The sequence below is a fragment of the Mus musculus genome, chromosome 12, assembly GCF_000001635.26.
Source record: "Mus musculus strain C57BL/6J chromosome 12, GRCm38.p6 C57BL/6J".
Taxonomy (NCBI): Eukaryota; Metazoa; Chordata; class Mammalia; order Rodentia; family Muridae; genus Mus; species Mus musculus.
In genome coordinates, this window is record NC_000078.6 from 91,316,144 (window position 1) to 91,336,484 (window position 20,341).

Genomic DNA, 20,341 nt, shown 5'->3' on the forward strand with positions numbered 1-20,341 from the left:
AAGAAAGATTAAAATAAAGAAAACAAAAAGCATGCACAAATACAGAAACCTTGATAGAAACTCACTAAGAGCCAGGCATGTGGTGCATGTCTTTAATCCCAACACTCACTCCAGAGATATAAGTACAAGGAGACAGCTCTCTGCGAGTTCAAGAAGAGAGCTACACAGTGAGACTCTGTCCAAAAACAACAACAACTATAATAAAAACAACCTACCACTATGTAAGCTTTTAAAAACAACTGACTGTGATATTAAAATATTCAAGAAACCACAAACACCAACTAAAAAAGGCAATACTGACAAAAATTACGGAGGTAAATTGAGCCTGATATATTAAATAGGAATACAGGAGAATAGAAACAAAATTGACAAATGAGACCTACACAATTTACATAAGTATCTGTGTCTCCTACAGATTCACACACAAAATGTTGGACCCAAGCAAGGGAGAAAATCAGGTACTGGTTTTATTGAGTCCTTAACCATGAGACCAAAACACCAAGGAACTAGGTCCAAATGCAAGTGACAATAAATTCCAAAAAAAAAAAAATTAAAAATACTTTGTTTTTTAAAGCTAGGTTTAAAAACTATGGTTGGCCAGTGGTGGCGCATGCCATTAATCTCAATACTTGGAAGGCAGAGGCAGGTGGGTCTCTGTGAGTCTGAGGCCAGACTGATCTACAGAGTAAGTTACAGGACAGCCAGAGCTACAGGGAAACCCTGTCTTGAGGGGAGGAAAAAAAAATATATATATATATACACACACACACACATACATACACACACACACACACACACACACACACACACACACACATACACACACACACATATGCATATAAAGAGATGCTGAAAATTCCAAACAGACATAGAGAAATTTGCAATAGTCACTATAATGGATTTAGAAGGAAAGTATCCTAAGAGAACAGCACATCAAAACATAGTTTGGTGATAAATTTAAAGTATTTATTTTTAAAGAAACACATTTAATGCCCAAGCCTAGAAAATAAAATGGAACAATCTTTTTAAAATAGAACAGGTCATAGGTCTTTTTTTCCATGAAAGTGGGAAAGGTATATCTAATAATACTAATGACTATAGCTGCTTTATAAATCAATACGCTGTATAAACCAAGTCTGCAGCCATCTAAACAAGAGCAGGAACAAATGACTTCATGCTCGCATTCTTACTAACATTAAAGAAATTGACATTTCTCCTAAACTGAACCAGAAAAAGTAAAGATGAACCCTATCCAAACTCTCTTTTTAAGGTTAATGTAACCTTGCTTCTTTTCTTTTTGTTTTTGTTTTCTTAACTGGAAATACATTTTTTCATAGAATATATTTTAATTACGGTCTTCCCTCCCCTAGTTCCTCGCAGATCCTCCGCAATGCCCTTCCACCCAAATCCACCCTTGTTTCCCCTTCTCTTATTAAAAAACAGACATCTAAATAATAATTTTTAAAAAGGTAAAAATAACAGAAGAAAAAGTGCCAAAGAAAAAGCACAAGAAACATATAGGCAGATAATACAAATGCAAAACTGGAAGCAATAATATATACACAAGAGACCTAAAGGTAAAGGAAAGCTGTGACAGAGCACCCTGAGACAAGACCCTCCAACCCTGCCACTGTGCTGCTTCCGTGTTGCTCGCCCTACTGCTGGGCACTGGGCCGGCCCTCAGGTATGGTTTGTATCCCCAGCAGGAGTCCACCGGACAAAGTCAGTTTTTCCTTTGGGAGCGGCTATCAATTGAAGGTTTGGGAATGGGGCTTGTGTTCTCTTGCCCTCTCAGCACTCAGACCTTCTCACGCTGCCAGTCTCTGTGAGTTCATACGTGCTTCAGTCCTGTCGTGTTTAGACGGCCTTGTTTCCTTGAGCCATCCATCCCTTCTGGCTCCCACAGTCTTTCCACCTTCTCCTCTGCAGAGTTCTGAGCCCTGAGGGGAAGGCTTTGATGAAGACAGCCCATGTAGGGCTACTCTCTGCACACTGTCCAGCTGTGGTTCTCTGTATTTGTTCTCATCTAGTGCAAGGGGAAGCTTCTCTGCTGATGAGTGAACAAGACACTGATCTATGAGTGCAGCAGAATGTCTTATGGCACAATTTGTTGCTACGTCCCTTCAGCAGAACAGTAGCATTTCGTTTTCCCCTACGTCCCTGGCCTATCCAGTCTCAGGTTCTTGATCACCTGTGCAGCATTGGCTACGGGGGTTCCATCTTGTGGTGTGAGCCTTAAATCCAATCAGATATTGGTTGCTTACTACACCAAGTTTTGTGCCACTATGACCAGTGTATTTACAGGCCACCATTGTAGATGGAAGATTTATAGTTTACTTTTCTCTTTTCCGAGTTCACTGTACCTGCCATTACTGGGAACACTAGTTACAAGGGGTGAAGTCTCAAGGCAGGCATCAGCTCAGCCTCTTGGTGTTCTGAGTTATGCCAGTGTTGTCTTCAGCAACAGAGCCTTATCAGTTTGTGAAGAACAATAGCCCGTGTTGGGGGTTTCCATGAGGCCCCTTTGGCCAACAACTCAATTAAATGGAACCCATTTCCAGCTATGGATGTTTTGTTTGGTAATAAGAGATATCAAGTTGGGGCTCCATCTCTCACATCATTGGGTCTGTTACATAGTGTATATATTCTAAGAATCTTCTGTATCAGTTCCATGTGACTCCTCAAATGGCCCTTAGTTTTAGCTGTTCCATCCCTTCCCCACCCCCAATGGAGGACAGTTTGATCCTCCATTCTAGCCCCAATGCCTGCACCATCACCCACTCTTGTCCATTCATAACAATTTATTCTATTTCTTCTCTCTAGGGAGACCTACACCTTCCTCTAGTCACATACTCCATGCCTAACTTATGTGCTTATACACATCGTAGACGGTCATCAAAGACTTTACATATAACATTCATATATAAGCAAACACACACCATATTTGTCTTTTTAGGTAGTATTACCTCACTCGGGATGTTTTTTTCCCTAGCTCCATCCATTTCTCTATGATTTTTATTTCAGTTTTTAATGGATGAGTGTGCTACTGTGTAAACGTACACTTCTTTACCCACTGATCCACTAACTGACATCTAGTCTAGTTTAAATTCCTGGCTACTAGGAATAGACCAGCCAATAACAAAGTCAAGCAAGTGTCTCTGTAGTAGAATAAAACGTCTTTTCAATATATGCCCAAGAGTGGTAGAGCTGGATCTTGCAGCAAACCTATCTCAGCTTCCGAGGAACCCCACTGATTTTCATGTTTACACTCCCATCCGCAGTAGACAAGCATTCTTCCTACACCATACTCTTGCCAGCATGACATGTCATTTTTTTTCACTGCTCTTGGCCATTCTGGCTGATGTAAGATGAAATCTCAAAGTAGTTTTGATTTGCATTTCCCTGATGACTAAGAACATTGAGCATTTTTTAAGTGTTTTCCAACCACTTCTCTTTCCTCTTTTGAAAACTATGTTTAGATCTGTATGCCATTTTTCAATTGAGTTGTTTGTCTTCTTGATGTCCACTTGTTGAGTTCTTTATATCTGTAAATATTAGTACTCTATAAGATGTGTAGTTGATAAAACCCATTCTGCAACCTGATGCTTTGTCCAAATGGTGTGACCTCTGCCATACAGAAGCTTTTCAGTTTCTTGAGGTCCTATTTATTACTTGTTGGTCAGGGTATATGCGTTATCCGCATTCTGGTCAGAAAGTGTTTTTCCTGTGCCAATGAGTTCAAAACTATTCCCCACTTTCCTTCTATCAAGTTCAGTGTACCAGGTCTTATGTTGAGGTCTCTGATCTCCTTGTAGTTGAGTTCTCTGCAGAGTGATAAGCATGGAAATAACCTTGCATATTAAAATCAGAGAAGGTAGCATGAAGAAAATGCTATAGACTGATCACAGTAATCAATGTAAATATAAAACTGCTAAAGAAAACACTAGCAAATTAATTTACCAATGCATAAAAACAACATATCATTAGCAAAAAGTGCTCACCTATGTAGGTCAAGATCAACGACCACTGCACCAGCAATATTAGAAGCAATAACATGTAAATGCCATCAGAGAAAGAACAGGTGGCTAAGGGTTCTGATACCTCTCATACCCCATCATGATTTTAAATGAAGATAAAAAATAAAGACACAAAATGTTCTCTTGTCAAACAGAACAATGAGAAATGTTTCTGTGAGTGGCTGTTTCAAATCTAGGAGCAGGTAAAAGACACACTTTAGGAACACATCAACCAAAGAATACGGCCACAGCTCATGCTGTCTGTGACTTTATTCCACACTGGTCCCAGGTTCCACCCATGGAATGAGGCCAATTTGGGAGTTGGGGGAAATAAAAGGATAACTAAAAACAGTCCACTGTGCCTCTAAGACTGCTGAATATAAGTCAACTAGAAACCAGTATTCTATATCCTACCGATAACCAGTCAAATGCAACAAAAGACAGCGTCTCACGCCCACTAAGAAGAAAAACCCTAAAGCACTAAGGAATAATTTTAGGGTGCATAAGACCCTCAAACAACTTTTATGAACTTAACGGCTTTTATAAAACGTTATTGAAAACAATACAAAAGACCTTCCATTCAAATTAGTCTACAGACGATGCAATTATGATCAAAACTCCAACAGGTTTTCATGAAGCATAATGAAGGACTTTCATTAGCATTTGCCATATCATAGTAAGAGGTATGCTGATTCAAACAGAATAATACCAGAATGGCACTAGGCAAGCAGATCCACTGTGAGACATCCAGGGTGCAGACAGACTATCAGGAAACTGATATATGATAGATGCGATGCTCAGGCTAGAGTAGAAGGGCCAAGTGCTCAAACACTATGCTAGGCAACTGAGAGTCAAAGAAAAACAACTCTGAGTCTTTCTCCACTTTAGAAAACTTCCAGCAAGCTCAATTAACAAGCTCAGTTTACATGAGAAAACGTAATGAACAAGAGATCCACACAAGTACAAGCGTACAGCCAGCACATATGGGAAAAGCTGCTCAAACGCACTACTCAGGAAAACACAGCCATACAGAAAAGGATCAACACTGTCTAGCAAGGCCTCCTTTATCTCCAAGATGAACTGGCAGTCCCAAAGCCTCACCTCGATTGCAGTTTGCTTGCTTGGCTTTCCCCAGACAGCTGCTGCCACACCTTTGCTGCCGTCATGGACCCCTCTGAAACTATTCGCCCAAATAAACTTTTCTTCCATTGGTCACTTTGGGTCATGGTATTTTAATCACAGCAACAAAAGTGACTGATACAGTCAAAGAACTTAAAGGACATATAGAGGGATGAGCTCACAGACGATAACCAGCAGCCCCAACCCCACCCCCCAGCAAGACTTCTCCTGAGATATGACACAGGATCCAGATCCTGTGGCTATCCTGCCTCCCATGAGAAAGCCTGCCATCCACCTCTAACAGTAGGAGTGGCCGTGCTGCAACAGGGAAGGGGAAGGCAAACCATTCCACAGGAACTGACGCTAAGTAAGAAAAGGAGACTGACTACATCCACTGCTTCCCAGTGCCTAACGCTGCTTTTCGGTTTACGGAAAGAGGCAAAGTCCCCCCCAGAACCATCGGGGGTGTTAGGCTGAAAATGACTGTCAACCTCCAACTCCTAGGATATTTTTAGTGAATCTTCCTAATTTCCCAATTTTAGGGCTCATAGCTCTTCACTCTTTGAGACGCACATTTTAAAAATGTCAAGCAGTATAATGGTTAAAAAGTCCAGGCCCTCTTACCCACCTGACTTCAGCTCCCACCAAAGCCAGACACAAACATACCCGGACTATTAGCATTTAATATAGGAATTTCCAAAAGCGTTTCCAATATAAAAAAGAAAGCAAAGCTCTCTCCTTAAGCATGACCTTTCCAGAAAACTCTAAGCCATTTAACTTGGGAACAGGAAAAAGCCCAAATTAATATTTTCCAGACCCCACTGCCCCGTCTATAAGCCACAAGCACCTGTTAAAAACGTATAGGTCGCTGCTTACATTAAAGGGACAAAGTACGAAATTAAAGGTTTCTTATCAAAAGTGATCTCTCTATTGTATTGTCAGGGCCGCAAACCAAACACAGCTCAGCTCCAGCTTAAGTTACAATGGCAGTGCGCACTCGGGCTTTGGCTTCTCCAGAACTGGGGTGGGAAGCCATCTTCCTCCCCCCTTCCTTTGTAATTGTGTGCATTCTGCAGAGAGGAAAATAAGTGTAGAAATTTTCTCTAATTTTCTCTTGCAAAAAGAACAATTGTCACTTCAGTACCATTCTTATGCTCACCAGATGCAATTTGCTTTCAGAATAAATGTATGAAAATCAAGATTTAAAGAGGGGGGCTACCCACTTGCTCTATCTAATTATTCAAACCAAGTATCCTCCAAGTAACTACGAAGTAATAGGGGCATGCCTCCTGTGGGAAATGGAGAAAAAAAAATGGAATTTTTTTAAGCAGGACAACTGTCTCCTTACAGCTTATACTGTGCCCTTTCGGGGTTGAATCCTTTTCCCTAGTTTGAACTCAGAGTGTCTACTAATATGTGAAGAAAGTGGCCAATTGAGAACAGTCAGCAATCTGTAGCTATATACATTTTTGAGAAATTTAGAAAAGAGCATTTTAAAACTGAAAAAAAAATCCTAATTTGTTTTGATTCATTGCTTTTCCTATTTTTCTCAAAGTTTATGCTTCATAGATATATTAAATACTGAAAAGAAATGTCAATAAAATAATTCTCAGTGACAGGGAGGAAATGTACACAAAGTAATAAAATAAGAGTCTTCACTAAGATAGACAGATGGACAGATTGGGAGGGAGGATAGACAGACAGACAGATGAAAGGTAGAGAAAGTCCACGCCACATACATAGAGAAGGAACCAATGGCTCCGTGGTTGCTTTTGGTCACTAGCAGGGACCACTTACAGTAATGATGGTTTCACAGAAAAATCAGCAACATCCACCCAAATTAGTAGATAAAATATGATTTGAAAAATGGGATCTTTTCAAGTCTCCTCACAAAACAAACAACTAAGAAAGAATAAAAGCAGCGCTGGAGTGGAGTAGCCTGGCAGACAACCCCACAGCCAGATGCTCAGTCTTCGCTAGCACATGACTTCTCATGTGGCACTCTGAAAAGACACAAAACCAGCTTTCTGGATTCCTTGCGAAGACCCCAAAACCTCTAACTCAAAAGCACCCTAAAAACACCCACCAGCATCCTACAAAGTCACCACTGATGAAAAGTAAGTCACTGTACAGAAATCAATGCCCTGTGGCCCGGGCTTCAGACTGGGCCAGGGAAGGGCATGCCTAGCAAAACTTGCATGAAACCTACAACTCGGCCATCAGACTGTGCGGTGCTAAGCACCCCACTGTAATCACTGTCCTGTGATTACAGGAGAAAGCACATGGGATAAATTAAATACAAAATATTTACACCAAGGATGGAACGGGGGCAAGAGGAACAGAAGTTGTCAGTAAGCCCAGATGTGGGAGGACTGGGCTCAAGGTGGGCACTCACTAACCAGCTTCCACCAAAGAAAACTACGCTTCCATGACATAGCCAGGAAGACTAAGCACCTGCCAGGATGAGAAAGGAAGCTCCTTGACCACGCCCTGACACACTAGGCTGACACACACTAGGCTGACACACACTTGGCCCAATGCTGGCTTCAGTGGCTTGACAGCCAGCTTGTATGGAGTAGTACACATAAAATACAGGCATACATGGCTGCTACTCACCGATGGTAATTCTCACGGGAATGGTCTAACTAAAGTTTGTAAGTTTACCTTTGAGTCAAGGTGGCTTGAATTTCAGAGCCTGAAATGTACACATGGTGGAATAGGTCATTTTGTTCTGTGTGGTTTATACCCTATTGCTTCAGCTATACCTGTGAATGGTGACTTAGGAGCCAGGAATGAATTAGCACTGCTGCCAGAGAAAGGAAAGATCTTAAATTACCGCAGTAGTGTCTAGTCCTGTCTCTAGATAGATGTCATTTCCCATTTCACTTCAGACTGTGTTTGCAGCATCCTTGATTCTAAACAATATAAACTATTCATAAAGGCCCTTTAATGTAAATATATTTACATTTGTCCTGGCTGGGCTTTATCAACCTGACATAAATTAAGAGTTACTGGGGAAAAAGGACTCTCAACTGGGAAAAAAGAAAAAGGAAAGAAAAAATACCTCCATAAGATTTGCCCGTAAGCAAGTCTGTAGTGCATTTTGTTGATTGATGATGTGAGAGGGCCCAGCCTACTGTGGGTAGTGGCACTCCTGAGCTTGCGTTCATAGGTGCTATAAAAATGCAGGCTAAGTAAACTATGAGGGGCAAGACAGCACGCCATGCTCTTCCACCGGCTCTCCATCAGCTCCTGCTGCAAGTTCCTGTCCCACCCTCTCGGGGATGGACTGTGACGTGGAAGTACAAGCTGAGATACAGCCTTTCCTCTTCACGTTGCTTATGGCGGTGTTCTATCGCAGCAACAGAAGACATTATACCTGGGGCCTTCTCAAAGCCATGTCAGAAGAAGGCACTATACACTTTAGGTATGTCAGAAAAGATGGCAAAGTCAGGCTGGTAAAACAGGAATGTCGAGGAGACCCAATTACACAAAAACTCTTTGTTCTACTTTTTAACACCATACATCTAAAATTTCAATATAGAAAGGACTGGAGATCTAAAGAGTAACACGCAGCTTCCAAGCTGATCTGATGGCACACTAATTCATAGAACAGCAAACCTCTAGGAAGCCCAGGCTGCAATGCCATAAGCAGGACATTTTCTGTCAGAACTACTCAGACCTGCCACTGTGCAACACAAGCACCCAAGGATGGGTGCCAAGTTGCAGGAAAGGTTCTAAGCCAATGAAACTCCATTTCCAAAGTGAGCTGTTATGCGCTGCTACCTGGGATCTAGACCGTGCCCCCAAAACAATCAGAGTAATTACACTTTAGCTGCTGTAACTACTCTGTTGAGCACATTCAAGACACCAGCATTAACTAATTTATCCTCCCACCCAGGCGATTAGGTAGAGATTATTATTCCCATATGCCTTGCCAAGGGCATACAAACTATAGGATGCCTCATTCTACATTCTGAACTATAATGAGAAGCAGTAGTTCTCTTAAGGGACAAATGGTATACCTGTGGGTTGTACATACCATGTGCAACCTTTAGAACTGCAGCTCTTTCTTATCCTCCTGACACCACCCAGGTGCCTGGATCACAGGTGGGCACCACCACACCCAGTTTGCACGGTGTTCTGCCAACTGAGCTATATCCCAACTCAGAGTGATAACCTTTGTAGCAGTGACTAAATAACAACCCACAACCCAGGGAAGCACTTCTCACAAACCTCCTGGAGCTTCAAGGACACGAGCCCCAGCTGATCATGACGTCTTTCCACCAGCTCTCTTTCTAAGCGCATCTCTCGTTCTATTTCCTGCAGCCGCCGCTCCACTCGATCTGAAACCTCAAGATGAACAGAGAACAAGTAGCATTAGGGAGCTAGCAGGGAGGTGGGGACCGCATGCTGCCCTGAAGCACTGTGCCTAATGCATTGACCCTTTCTTTTATTTTATTTTATTTTAATTAGGTATTTTCTTCATTTACATTTCCAATGCTATCCCAAAAGTCCCCCATACCCTCCCCCACCCACTCCCCTACTCACCCACTCCCACTTCTTGGCCCTGGCATTCCCCTGTAGCTATTGGATGGATCACAGCTCCCAATGGAGGAGCTAGAGAAAGTACCCAAGGAGCTAAAGGGATCTGCAACCCTATAGGTGGAACAACATTATGAACTAACCAGTACCCCCAGAGCTCTTGACTCTAGCTGCATATGTATCAGAAAATGGCTTAGTCGGCCATCAGTGGAAAGAGAGGCCCCTTGGTCTTACAAACTTTATATGCCTCAGAGAACCCTTTCTAATGACACCATTTAGAATGCCTGGCCAAAAAGCTAACTAAAAGTTACAAAACAAAGCAATCATCAGTTTCAAATATCCATACCTGGATCCCAACAGCAGGACTCAAAATTTTCAAACTACAACACAGTAATTGCTCAGCATTCAAATACACTAACTAGAAAAGAGTGCCCTCTGGTGATGCAAAGTGAAATAACAGCTTTGCCAATAATTGCCTTTATTAACTGAGCTGTCCCATCTGTTCAGGCCCTTTATCTGTCTATCCCTGGGCCTGACGGTCTGGAAGACCCTGCTGGGAGTGCGCAGTACCTCGTCCAGAGGCCTCCGCATGAGCTTGCCAAGGTTCTCAACTGCGATTTACTAAACAATGAAAAACTGAAAAGATCAAACACGAAAAGCAAATTGAAAAATGTTTAATTAGGACTCAAAAACAAACATGAAGGAATTCTTTCTGACATGAGGTCTTCCTTAATAAACTGTTGGGCAAATTCAAACCGATTTTATACATGTCATTATATATCTCCATAAAATAATTTACATTGGCAATGTATATGTCTGAGGGCATGAGACATTTCATATTTTTTTAAAAGAATAAATAAGGCCTGATTACTTAAAACATTTTTCTGCTTGTTTTGTGTTTCATGTAAAATCAGGAGTGGTCTGCGCATAGGGCTAGAGAGATGGCTCAGTACATAAGGTGCTTGCATCTACAAGACCTTGAATTCAGATCCCCAAAACCGTCATGAAGCAGCAGAGGGGCAGGCATGTGTAACCCTACATCTCTAGTAAAATGAGATGGATACAGAAGAATTCCCAGAAGCTCACGGGGCCAGCTAACGTGCCAGACAAAGCACTAAACGAGAGACCAGACCCTGTCTCAAACAAGGCAGAAGGCAGTAATCGACATCTGAGGTTGTCCTCTGAACCCCTACGTCAGTGGTTCTCAACCTGTGGGGTGTGACCTCTTTGGGGTTGAATGAACCTTTCACAGGGGTCACCTGTGACTGTCAGAAAGCATAAATATATACATCATGACTTATAACAATAGCAAAATCAGTTATGAAGTAGCAACAAAATGTTATGGTGTGGGTCACCACAACATGAGGAACTGTATTAAAGGGTCACAGCACTTGGAAGGTTGAGAACCACGTGCACTTTGGTGTATATATACAGAAAGGGAGAGAGAGACAGACACAGACAGAGAGACATAGAGGGAGAGAGACAGAAAAATAGAAAAAAGAAAGAGGAAGAGATCTTTTTTAGAACACATGAGGGACTTGCCTAAAGTGATAGGAATGCTCTAAACTGAACTGTGCTGTGGAACAGTCACACAGCTCAGTAAATTTACTACAAAGCACTAAATTACATATTAGAGTAGATTAAAGTGATGAGAAATTTTAGCTCAGTAAACCTGTCATTTAAAAAGACATATAAAGCCAGGTTTGGCGGTGCATGCCTCTAACTCCAGTGCTTGGAAAATAAAGGTAGGGGAGTCATGAGTTCAAGGACAACCCTAAGCTACATAGTTTGAGGCCAGCATGAGCCTCAAAAGTCTAAAAGGGAAGGGAAGGGTTTTAACTGTCAACTTGACCCCGCCTCCAGTCTTCTGAGAGGAACAGCTCCATTGAGGAATTGCCTAATCAGACTGGCCTGTGGGGATTGTCTCGCTGTTAACTGATACAGAGGGCCCAGCCCACTGTGCGCAGCACCTTTCTCTGGGCAGATAGTCCTGAGCTGCATAAAAAGTTAGCTAAGCATGAGCCTGGGAATCCATTCTTCTAAGCTTCTGCTTCAAGAGTCTATTCCAGTTTTTGCTCTGACTTTCCTCAATGATGAACTATGACCTGGAAGTATAAGAAACCCTTTCTTTCTCTAAATTGCTTTTGGTCATGGTGTTTGTCACTGCAACAAAATGAAACTAGAACACCACTTAAATAAATCCTTGTTATTTGTTCTGCTGCTGTAGTCTATGCAACACCCATGTTCTACACACGCAGCCTATACTAAATTCTTAGACTTTCATCAACGAGCACTGCTATCAGAAACAGCTAGATCTATGTTCACGCTTTGAGTTTTAGGAGGACACAACTACAGGAAACTAAAGGAAAGTGAAATGTTCTCCATAAACAATCAAACGCCCAACAAGGTGAAGCACAGGCAACGAATGAACTGCAGTTTCCCCCATGAGGGAACCGCAACTTGGATTGTCACAATCAAGTGCGACCACAAACAGCCACCATGATCTCACGCTATCAACAATAACTACTTATTCCAAAGCACAGTTTGAATCAAACCAAAAACAACAACAAAAAAAAAAAAAAAAGACTATGATTCACAGGGAATTAACAAGTCTTATTTTGGCATGTGTGACAACAACCAATACTTTTTGTCTCTCAAAGAAAAATGTGTTCCATAAACTTTCAAGATGTATTTTATTTACTGTGGAAATGCATGAAAAATAATTGCAGCCTCAGAATAACGTACAATAAATGTGATTAACAACAAGCACCACCAGGAAGTGGAACTGGTGGGAGTCAGGGGCTCTCGTTTATCTTCTCTTATGGATGTACTCGGTACTGAAATTCGCACGGGGAACCTGCACGGCGCTGGCAAGTCTATTTAAACTTAACTCTAGAGGAGAGAACAGCTGCAGCTTCTGAGGCTTGACAGCTCACAGAGCAAACCTGCATCCTCTCTGACAGCATGCCATCCTGACTTCACACATACAGCCCAATATGTCAAACAGTTCTAGACTGTAAACGCCAACCTTGGCTGGAATAAATGAGTCACAAAATCTAAATCAAGCTTTATACAAACATCAGGTGGCCTTCAGAAGGCCTGCTAAAATTCAATAATATTGTTTTAAGCTTTGAGTAAGACGGCTACTTATAATCAGGACTGCATACCAACTGAGGTTAGTGCAACCCTTAGTCAAGCCTTTACATACCAGAAGACCTTACTTAACAGCACAGTGCAGAAACAAACTGTGGTAACAGAACCGGATAAGAGCGGGCAGGTAAGTACACAATCAGGCATTTCCAACTTTCTGCACTAAAAGAGGGCTCTACCTGAGAGGAGGGGCACACACTGGGTGGCTGGGCGGCTGCTTTTGTGGCACCAGCTGTATCTGGCCTGGACTGAGTTCCTGGTGCACAGCAATGATGATACTGTGGGGTTAATTAAATGGACCGCCACTCACTGGTGTAAATCATTATGCCCTTATATTTTGGTATAAATAAAGCTCTAGAATATGTAAAAGACAATATTTGGCAATTTGATTGCTTTGTGGGTGTAATTCAAATGAAATGATAACTGCTTGCTTTAGATCTTTTACCCCACAGAAGAAACTTAAGAAAATGTGCACTACCAGCATCCCAAATTCAAACCAACAACTATGCAATGCTTTAAAAAGAACAGCGTCATGGCGTAAAGGGACATGACCACGGTTCACACAGGTATGGGGAGCTCAGCAGAATACAGAGATATCTGAGTGCAGTCCGACCTGCTTATAGGGACTAGGGCAAGGGGTCGGTGGGACTGGGAACTCACTAAGTAAGCAAGTATGAGGACCTAAGTTCTAAAGTCCCCAAAAACCCACACAAAAAATCAGGTATGACTACGGGGGACAAAGATCAAAGGGTGACTGGGCTTGATAAATGGCAATATAACCAAAGAACAGTAAACTCCAGGTTCATTAAAAACCCACAGAATAACAAAACAAGCTTAACTCAATAGAAAGTTGAGCAAAAAATATAATCTGGTATTTCATTAGCAAAAATTTTCAAGAGCCTGAAAACATTTGAAAATGAGATTAGGAAAAGCCAAAAGCAAGCCACAATAAGACAAGACTCCTGTCACAGTGCCTGCTTAAAAGGCCTAGCTAGCTGGCCAGCGTCGGGAAGCATGGAGCCACACAACTTCACAAATCATGGTGGGGACAGACAAGTCAGTGCCACCATCTCAGAAATCTATTTCCTGATGTCTACTAAACTTGAAAGCACCTAACAAAGGCACTCCATGCTACAGATGTGCCAACCAACATGCAGGCACATGAACAAGAAAGTAATAGCTGTGACTGCTGTATTTATCCATAACAGCTCAAACTCTACATGAACCCAAATGTTCACCTTGGGGTGTTAAAAAAAAAAAAAAAAAAAAGTACTGCAATGTATCCATGCAGTACTCAATGTATCCATGCAGTACTCAATGTATCCATGCAGTACTCAAAAGCAAATGGTCAAGAGCCTGAAGTGATGCCCAGAACCAGCACAGCCATAAGGAGCAGCAAAGGAGCCAGACAATGAAGCAAGCCCAGTGTGGTTCTGCTAGGTAAGAGTGCACAACAGCAAGTGCTAGCTAAGTCAGCATGGTCAAACAAAGGAGACCTTTGTCAAAAAGCTCAATCTATTATCATCATCATCATCATCATCATTATTATTCGTGCAGTGTGTGTGTGTGTGTGTGTGTGTGTGTGTGTGTGTACATGGGGCAGGCCCTGGTGTACCCATGAAGGTCAGAAGACAACCTTCCAGAGTTGGTTCTCTCTGTCTAAGGTGGGTTCTGGTATGGAACTCTGGTCTCATGGCAAGTGCTTGGAGCCACTGAGCCATATTGTCAGCCCCAGAAATGACCAAGGATTGAAGTGCTGGACGTTTTAAGCAGCTTAAATGGATAAGACTTCAACTGATAGTGAATTTGATACACCTGGAAAAAAAACCTAAGACTTCACGTGAAAATGTAAGTCTCCCCTACCTAGGTGAGATACCCACTCCCAAGTCTTAGCAGTCTGTTTACCATAACAGAAAACAGATGCAAAGGGCTTTTCCCTATGGATCTTCACAGGAAAAAAAAAGAAGAAGAAGAAGAAGAAGAAGAAGAAGAAGAAGAAGAAGAAGAAGAGGAGGAGGAGGAGGAGGAGGAGGAGGAGGAGGAGGAGGAAGAGAAGGAGGAGCAGGAGGAGGAGGAGGAGAAGGAGGAGGAGGAGGAGGAGGAGCAGGAGGAGGAGTAGGAGAAGGAGGAGGAGGAGGAGGAGAAGGAGGAGGAGGAGGAGGAGGAGGAGCAGGAGGAGCAGCAGGAGGAGGAGCAGGAGGAGGAGGAGCAGCAGGAGGAGGAGGAGGAGGAGCAGGAGGAGGAGGAGGAGCAGGAGGAGGAGGAGGAGGAGGAGGAGGAGGAGGAGCAGGAGGAGGAGGAGGAGGAGCAGGAGGAGGAGGAGGAGCAGGAGGAGGAGGAGGAGCAGGAGGAGCAGGAGGAGCAGGAGGAGGAGGAGGAGCAGGAGGAGGAGGAGGAGGAGGAGCAGGAGGAGGAGGAAGAGGAGAAGGAGGAGGAGGAGCAGGAGGAGCAGGAGGAGCAGGAGGAGCAGGAGGAGGAGGAGGAGGAGCAGGAGGAGCAGGAGGAGGAGGAGGAGCAGGAGGAGGAGGAGGAGCAGGAGGAGAAGGAGGAGCAGGAGGAGGAGGAGGAGCAGGAGGAGGAGGAGGAGCAGGAGGAGGAGGAGGAGCAGGAGGAGGAGGAGGAGGAGCACGAGGAGGAGCAGGAGGAGGAGGAGGAGCAGGAGGAGGAGGAGCAGGAGGAGGAGGAGGAGCAGGAGGAGGAGGAGCAGGAGGAGGAGGAGGAGCAGGAGGAGGAGGAGCAGGAGGAGGAGGAGCAGGAGGAGGAGGAGCAGGAGGAGGAGGAGGAGGAGGAGTTATCACCATAGAGGAAAGGTAGATGGTACAGTAAGATTTCCTGCTGCTGACATGGCACATCGTACTGGAGCCACCACTGTGAAGACAGAAGCCATCCGTCTCCTGACAGGCACAGCTACTACACTCAGACTTCAAAACGAACTCCACCTGTCTCCAGGGACCTCTAAACACAACTGAAGACATGCACTCTGCTTAAACTAGAAACTTAAATTTGAATAAAATATTCCAGGAGAAAAAAATTCTGTGAACTTTTTTTAATCTTAGAAAAACAAAGAGCGAGAAGTGCGAGCTGCTGCGGGGTTGACAAGTCTGTGAACGCGTGAGTAACATTCGCTATTAATATTGTTCTCAAAAAAATAAATAAATAAATAAACTGAAGCAGGGAAAAAAATGATTTGTTTTATTTTTAAAACTGGGTCTCAATATGTAGCCCAGGCCAAACTAGACTCAAGGATAAGGATTTGATTAAAAATAAATAGGTGAACAATAAAAGTTGGCCATTAGAAAATTTAAAAATCTCACCACATTAAGCCAAAGAGTATATTTATTACGTTTATTGTCGCTGTTACGAAAGACCTTGCAGCTCAGCTCATGGAAGGACTGCTCACACTTTCAGAAAGCTCAATAGAACACAGAAGACAGTGGCAGAGCAGAACGGCTCCCAGCATGGCAGTCAAGAGTCAGAGAAAGGAGGGCCCTGGAGCTCGGCAGGCTTTCTCTTTGCTTCCCTCTCATTCTGTCTAGGCCCCAGCCTGCTGCACGGTCTCCCCCCATTCAAGGGAAGGCTCTCCCTAAGCTAGTCCTCCCGGGAACAACCTCAAAGGATGAGCCAGCGTGTGCCTCTCCAAGCTTCAGGAGCTTATGAATCCAGTCACGCTGACCACGGTGACTTACTGTCATCGCGAACAAGGCTGTCCCAAAGCAATGGGGACTACAGTCACGGATGGTCTGAGCTACTTCAACAGCTGCACATCACTACACAAAGCTTCTGTACTTCTCCAATGCTCAAGGAAAGCTGTGGAGGAGCCGCTGAGCAGAACTTCGTTTTCTCTCAAATACTCATTAAAAAGTTCACAATTTCAAAATTTAGAAATCCCTTCTACCTGTTATCTACTACTATTACCAGATTTCAAATTTAAATTCATTAAATACACAAACGCTTCATAAGAGGCCCAGGAACATAATTTTTTTAATAGAATGACATATTATATCCAAAAAGTTACTTTACTAAAGATTTTGACCAGTCTGGCCACCATCCTCCCATTTATCTACAAGTGAAAATAAACTTTGGTTTGGGAGTTTGGTTTTGGTTTTGTAATTTTTTTATCAGTGTATTGCTATGCATTCAGACCACTCTAGAATCGCCACACTCTCCGAACTGGCTTCAAACGTGTGGTCCTCTTCCTCAGCCTAAGTACTAGAATTACAAATACACTCCAGCACTCACAGCTTACGAATAAAATGTTATAAAGGAAGACATCTCACCACGTCTGGCTTCTGGACTTCATTAAGCTTCCCAGTCAATTCTTCTAACACCCTTTTGGTTTCAGCGTCAGACCTAAGCAAAGAAAGAAGCAGGCTTCAAGTTAAATAATCATTTTAAAGTTATAGTGTTGTTTATCGACGTTGTCATTGTTTCGAGCTGGGAATCAAACCCAGGGCCTTGCACTTCCTAGGCAAGTGCTTTAACACTCAGCTAAACCCCCACCCCTCACAGTAATTGTTATTCCATAATTCTCAACTGACTCCTCCTCCAAAGCTTATTAAAACATGCCAACAGGGCCCTACCCACAAAGTTTCTGAATCAGTAAATAGGGCCCGAGAATGTGCATTGCTACAAATTCCTACACGAGGCTGAAGCTGGGGCTGGGGCTGGGGCTCCATCTTTAAGCACCACCACCACCACCACCCTGGACTCCTCCAGCAGCCAGGCTTCAAACAAGGAAGAAACAAAGAGACAGTTCTAAACACCAAAGGGAAAATAAAACTCTTCATCTCATAACCTGTTTGAGATATACAAACTCCATCCTTAGCAGTGCAATAAACTAGTGCACCAGCAATCACGGGGTCTAAAGAGACTGCAAGGAAAGGCCTTCCTCCCATACACTCTACTGCCTTTGGAGGGACTCCCAACCAGCATCCAAACACCTTTCCATTCTCAATCCTTTATTTAGCTTGCTGCCATCATCACTTCTAATCAACGACTTTCAACTGACTCCTCGTTCTGAAGCATCTAGCTCGCTAACTCCTCGGCCGTGCTGGTCACGTTCACTGCCGCTGTGCACTCTTCGCCTGGCTGCCTGTGTGATTTCACAACACGCATGCCATGCAGGGAGCCCGTCGTTCTTGGTAGACTGGAGCTCTACTACGCACATCTCAGTCAGCCTCACACCTGGATCGTCACTCTGGGGATGATATTTCCCCTAATTCTCATTATTGCTTGGTGGTATCCATCACATCCAATGATATCCACCCCCCTCCTGCATGAATCATCCACAGACTCAAAAAGCCACTTACTCTCTTACTCTAGCATGGCTGTATCTGCAAGCTTGCTGTGTGGTTGCCACACAGGGGCTATTCTCACTGAATTCTTAGGATAGCTTTTCTAACGCTTATTTTGCTTCATTTTTTAATACAACCACTTACTACTGGCATATAGGAAAGCAAACATCTTTGTAATGCTCACCTGGCATACCCAGCATTTCTGTAATAACTCAGTAATCTGAGAAGATATCATTCTAACTGCTGTTCTTCACAGTATCCACTACTGCTTCTGACTGTATCTTCCTTCCTCTTAGTGGTAATAGTATTGTATTTATATAATTTAAAATTAGACAGTTTCTCAGAGAACAATATGGTAATGTCATATCCACTGCAAACGGTGAGAGTCATGAAGTCACCCAGCACAGCTCCTTGACAGTTCCAGCAAAGCTGAGCCGACTGCTGCAACCACTGTCCTTCTGTCTCTAACTTTTGCATTTTGGTCTCTGTGTGTAGCATTCCTAGGGGTTTTCTGCATTGATTCATTTTATGTCTTTTCCCAAAACAATTTATATCTGAGTCTGTTTCGTATAACCCTAAAATTAACTTCATCTGGCTCTATCTGGAAGTCTTCTTTATGCTCTGGAGATTAAGCACAGATAAGCACATAGCTAGAAGAGGCCATTACTTCAGGAATTTTCTTGGGGTGTCTGCCCCTGAACAAACTCTAACAGTATAATTGGTGCAGGGCAAACAGAGACAATAACAAAGTCTGACTGGCTAGGAGAATAGGTTACAGGTTCACAGACTCCTCCTACAATACCCTCAGAGCTCTCTGAAAGTGTAGTCTAAAGATAGGGGGTGGCATCGGGTATATGGAGGAATAGAACTCAGTAAATAACATAGATTGACTAAACCTTTCCTACATAATAGTGTAAATGATGAAACAATATGGGATAATGAGTTAGGTGTTAGTATTTGCTAGTCATGAAAAGACTGATTCAGATATTTTTTGTTTGTCTGGAGGGCTTTAAAAATGCAAACACTGCTAGCCTAAAAGCAGCTGTCATATAATAAATGTATTTGCTTTAGAGGAGACGTTCTTTAGGGTCTTTAAATTGGAGTTATAGGGCTGATAATAAGAATAAAATCTGTTGTGTGTGTATATTTTCTAATTGTAACTGAACTTGTAACCCTGGACATGTAGTGAAACATCAAACACATAATCTGTTCCGCTAGGATAATCACTGGTCCGTCTTTGTTCTGTGGAATCTGTATAAATAAAGAAGCGGCCTGTTTGCTAGTCAGTCAAAGCTGTGAGACTCCCCTACCCACTATGCCTGACTCACACCCTTCCCTCCCCTTGCCTTCTCCTTATCCCCACGCCGACTCCCACCCCGACCCCAGACGGCCCCTGGTGGAGGTACCTTAAAAGCTAAGTGTTCCGAGCTGTGAATCTTTCCAAGCACCCGTGTTCCGTTTCCTCCCTCCTGCCTTTAGAGCTCCGCACTCTCCTGGGTTTCCCGAATTTCTCATCTGACCTTTCTCCAGCCAGGTCCACATCCCAGACAAGACTCCTTCCTACATGGCTGACCACTTCAGGACTCAACTCTGTCCTCTACAGTCTTTCTCTTTATGTCATCCATGGCCACAGCACCTGTACACATACACCAAGCACTCTTGAAACTCAGATAGCTACTAACATGGACTTTTCTTCTTTTAACCCAAGGATTGACTACTTTACATTTCCATGTGTCTGTCTCACAGGCATTTCACATCTAACACATCCGAGAAAGCCTGATCCCTACCGCTCAGCTTCCTCAACCATAAAGGACATCGTTGTTTTCTCAGTTCCTCAAGTAGAAATCTGTGACTTGCCCTTGATATACATCCTTCATATGTAATCCATTACCAAATCCTGACTCTTTGGTCTCCAAAAACACACTCTGAAACAGATTTCTCTCCTTCAATCTCTTGTCATACCTCTGGCCAAGCCACACAGGAGTACAACAGACTTCCGATTCACAGACCTCAAATCAGTTCTCCATATGGTATCCAATTTAGTCCTTTCTAACAGCTCACTTCCCTGTACCTTCATAACTCAGCATATTTGTGACATATCAAAAGCAAAACTGTAAGCCAGTGTGGCAGTGCACACCTCTCACCCCGCACTTGGGAAGCAGGGGCAGGTGGAGTTTTGTGAGTTCATGGCCCATCTAGTCTACATAGTGAGTTCTA

General features: G+C 43.1%; 1 protein-coding gene and 1 pseudogene across 9 annotated transcripts in view; one reads left to right on the forward strand and one right to left on the reverse strand.

Annotated features, from left to right (window-relative positions):
- The window catches only part of Cep128 (centrosomal protein 128), a 385,966-nt gene that overhangs the window by 317,654 nt on the left and 47,971 nt on the right, over positions 1–20,341 (reverse strand). For 7 of the 9 annotated variants that reach the window (XR_001780497.2, XM_017315228.2, XM_030246965.1 and 4 more), the window contains 2 exons: positions 17,108–17,180; positions 9,372–9,488 (listed from right to left, as the gene is read on the reverse strand). Coding sequence is in view for 8 of the 9 variants with exons in the window: in XM_017315228.2 (XP_017170717.1) it covers positions 9,372–9,488; positions 17,108–17,180 (190 nt within the window). In the remaining variant the exon portion in view is untranslated. Of the gene's footprint in view, positions 1–9,371; positions 9,489–17,107; positions 17,181–19,530; positions 20,329–20,341 lie in introns of those variants that run through there. The other 2 variants (XM_011244197.2, XM_030246966.1) reach the window with 2 other exon arrangements.
- Positions 7,563–8,082, forward strand: Gm18388 (predicted gene, 18388; annotated as a pseudogene).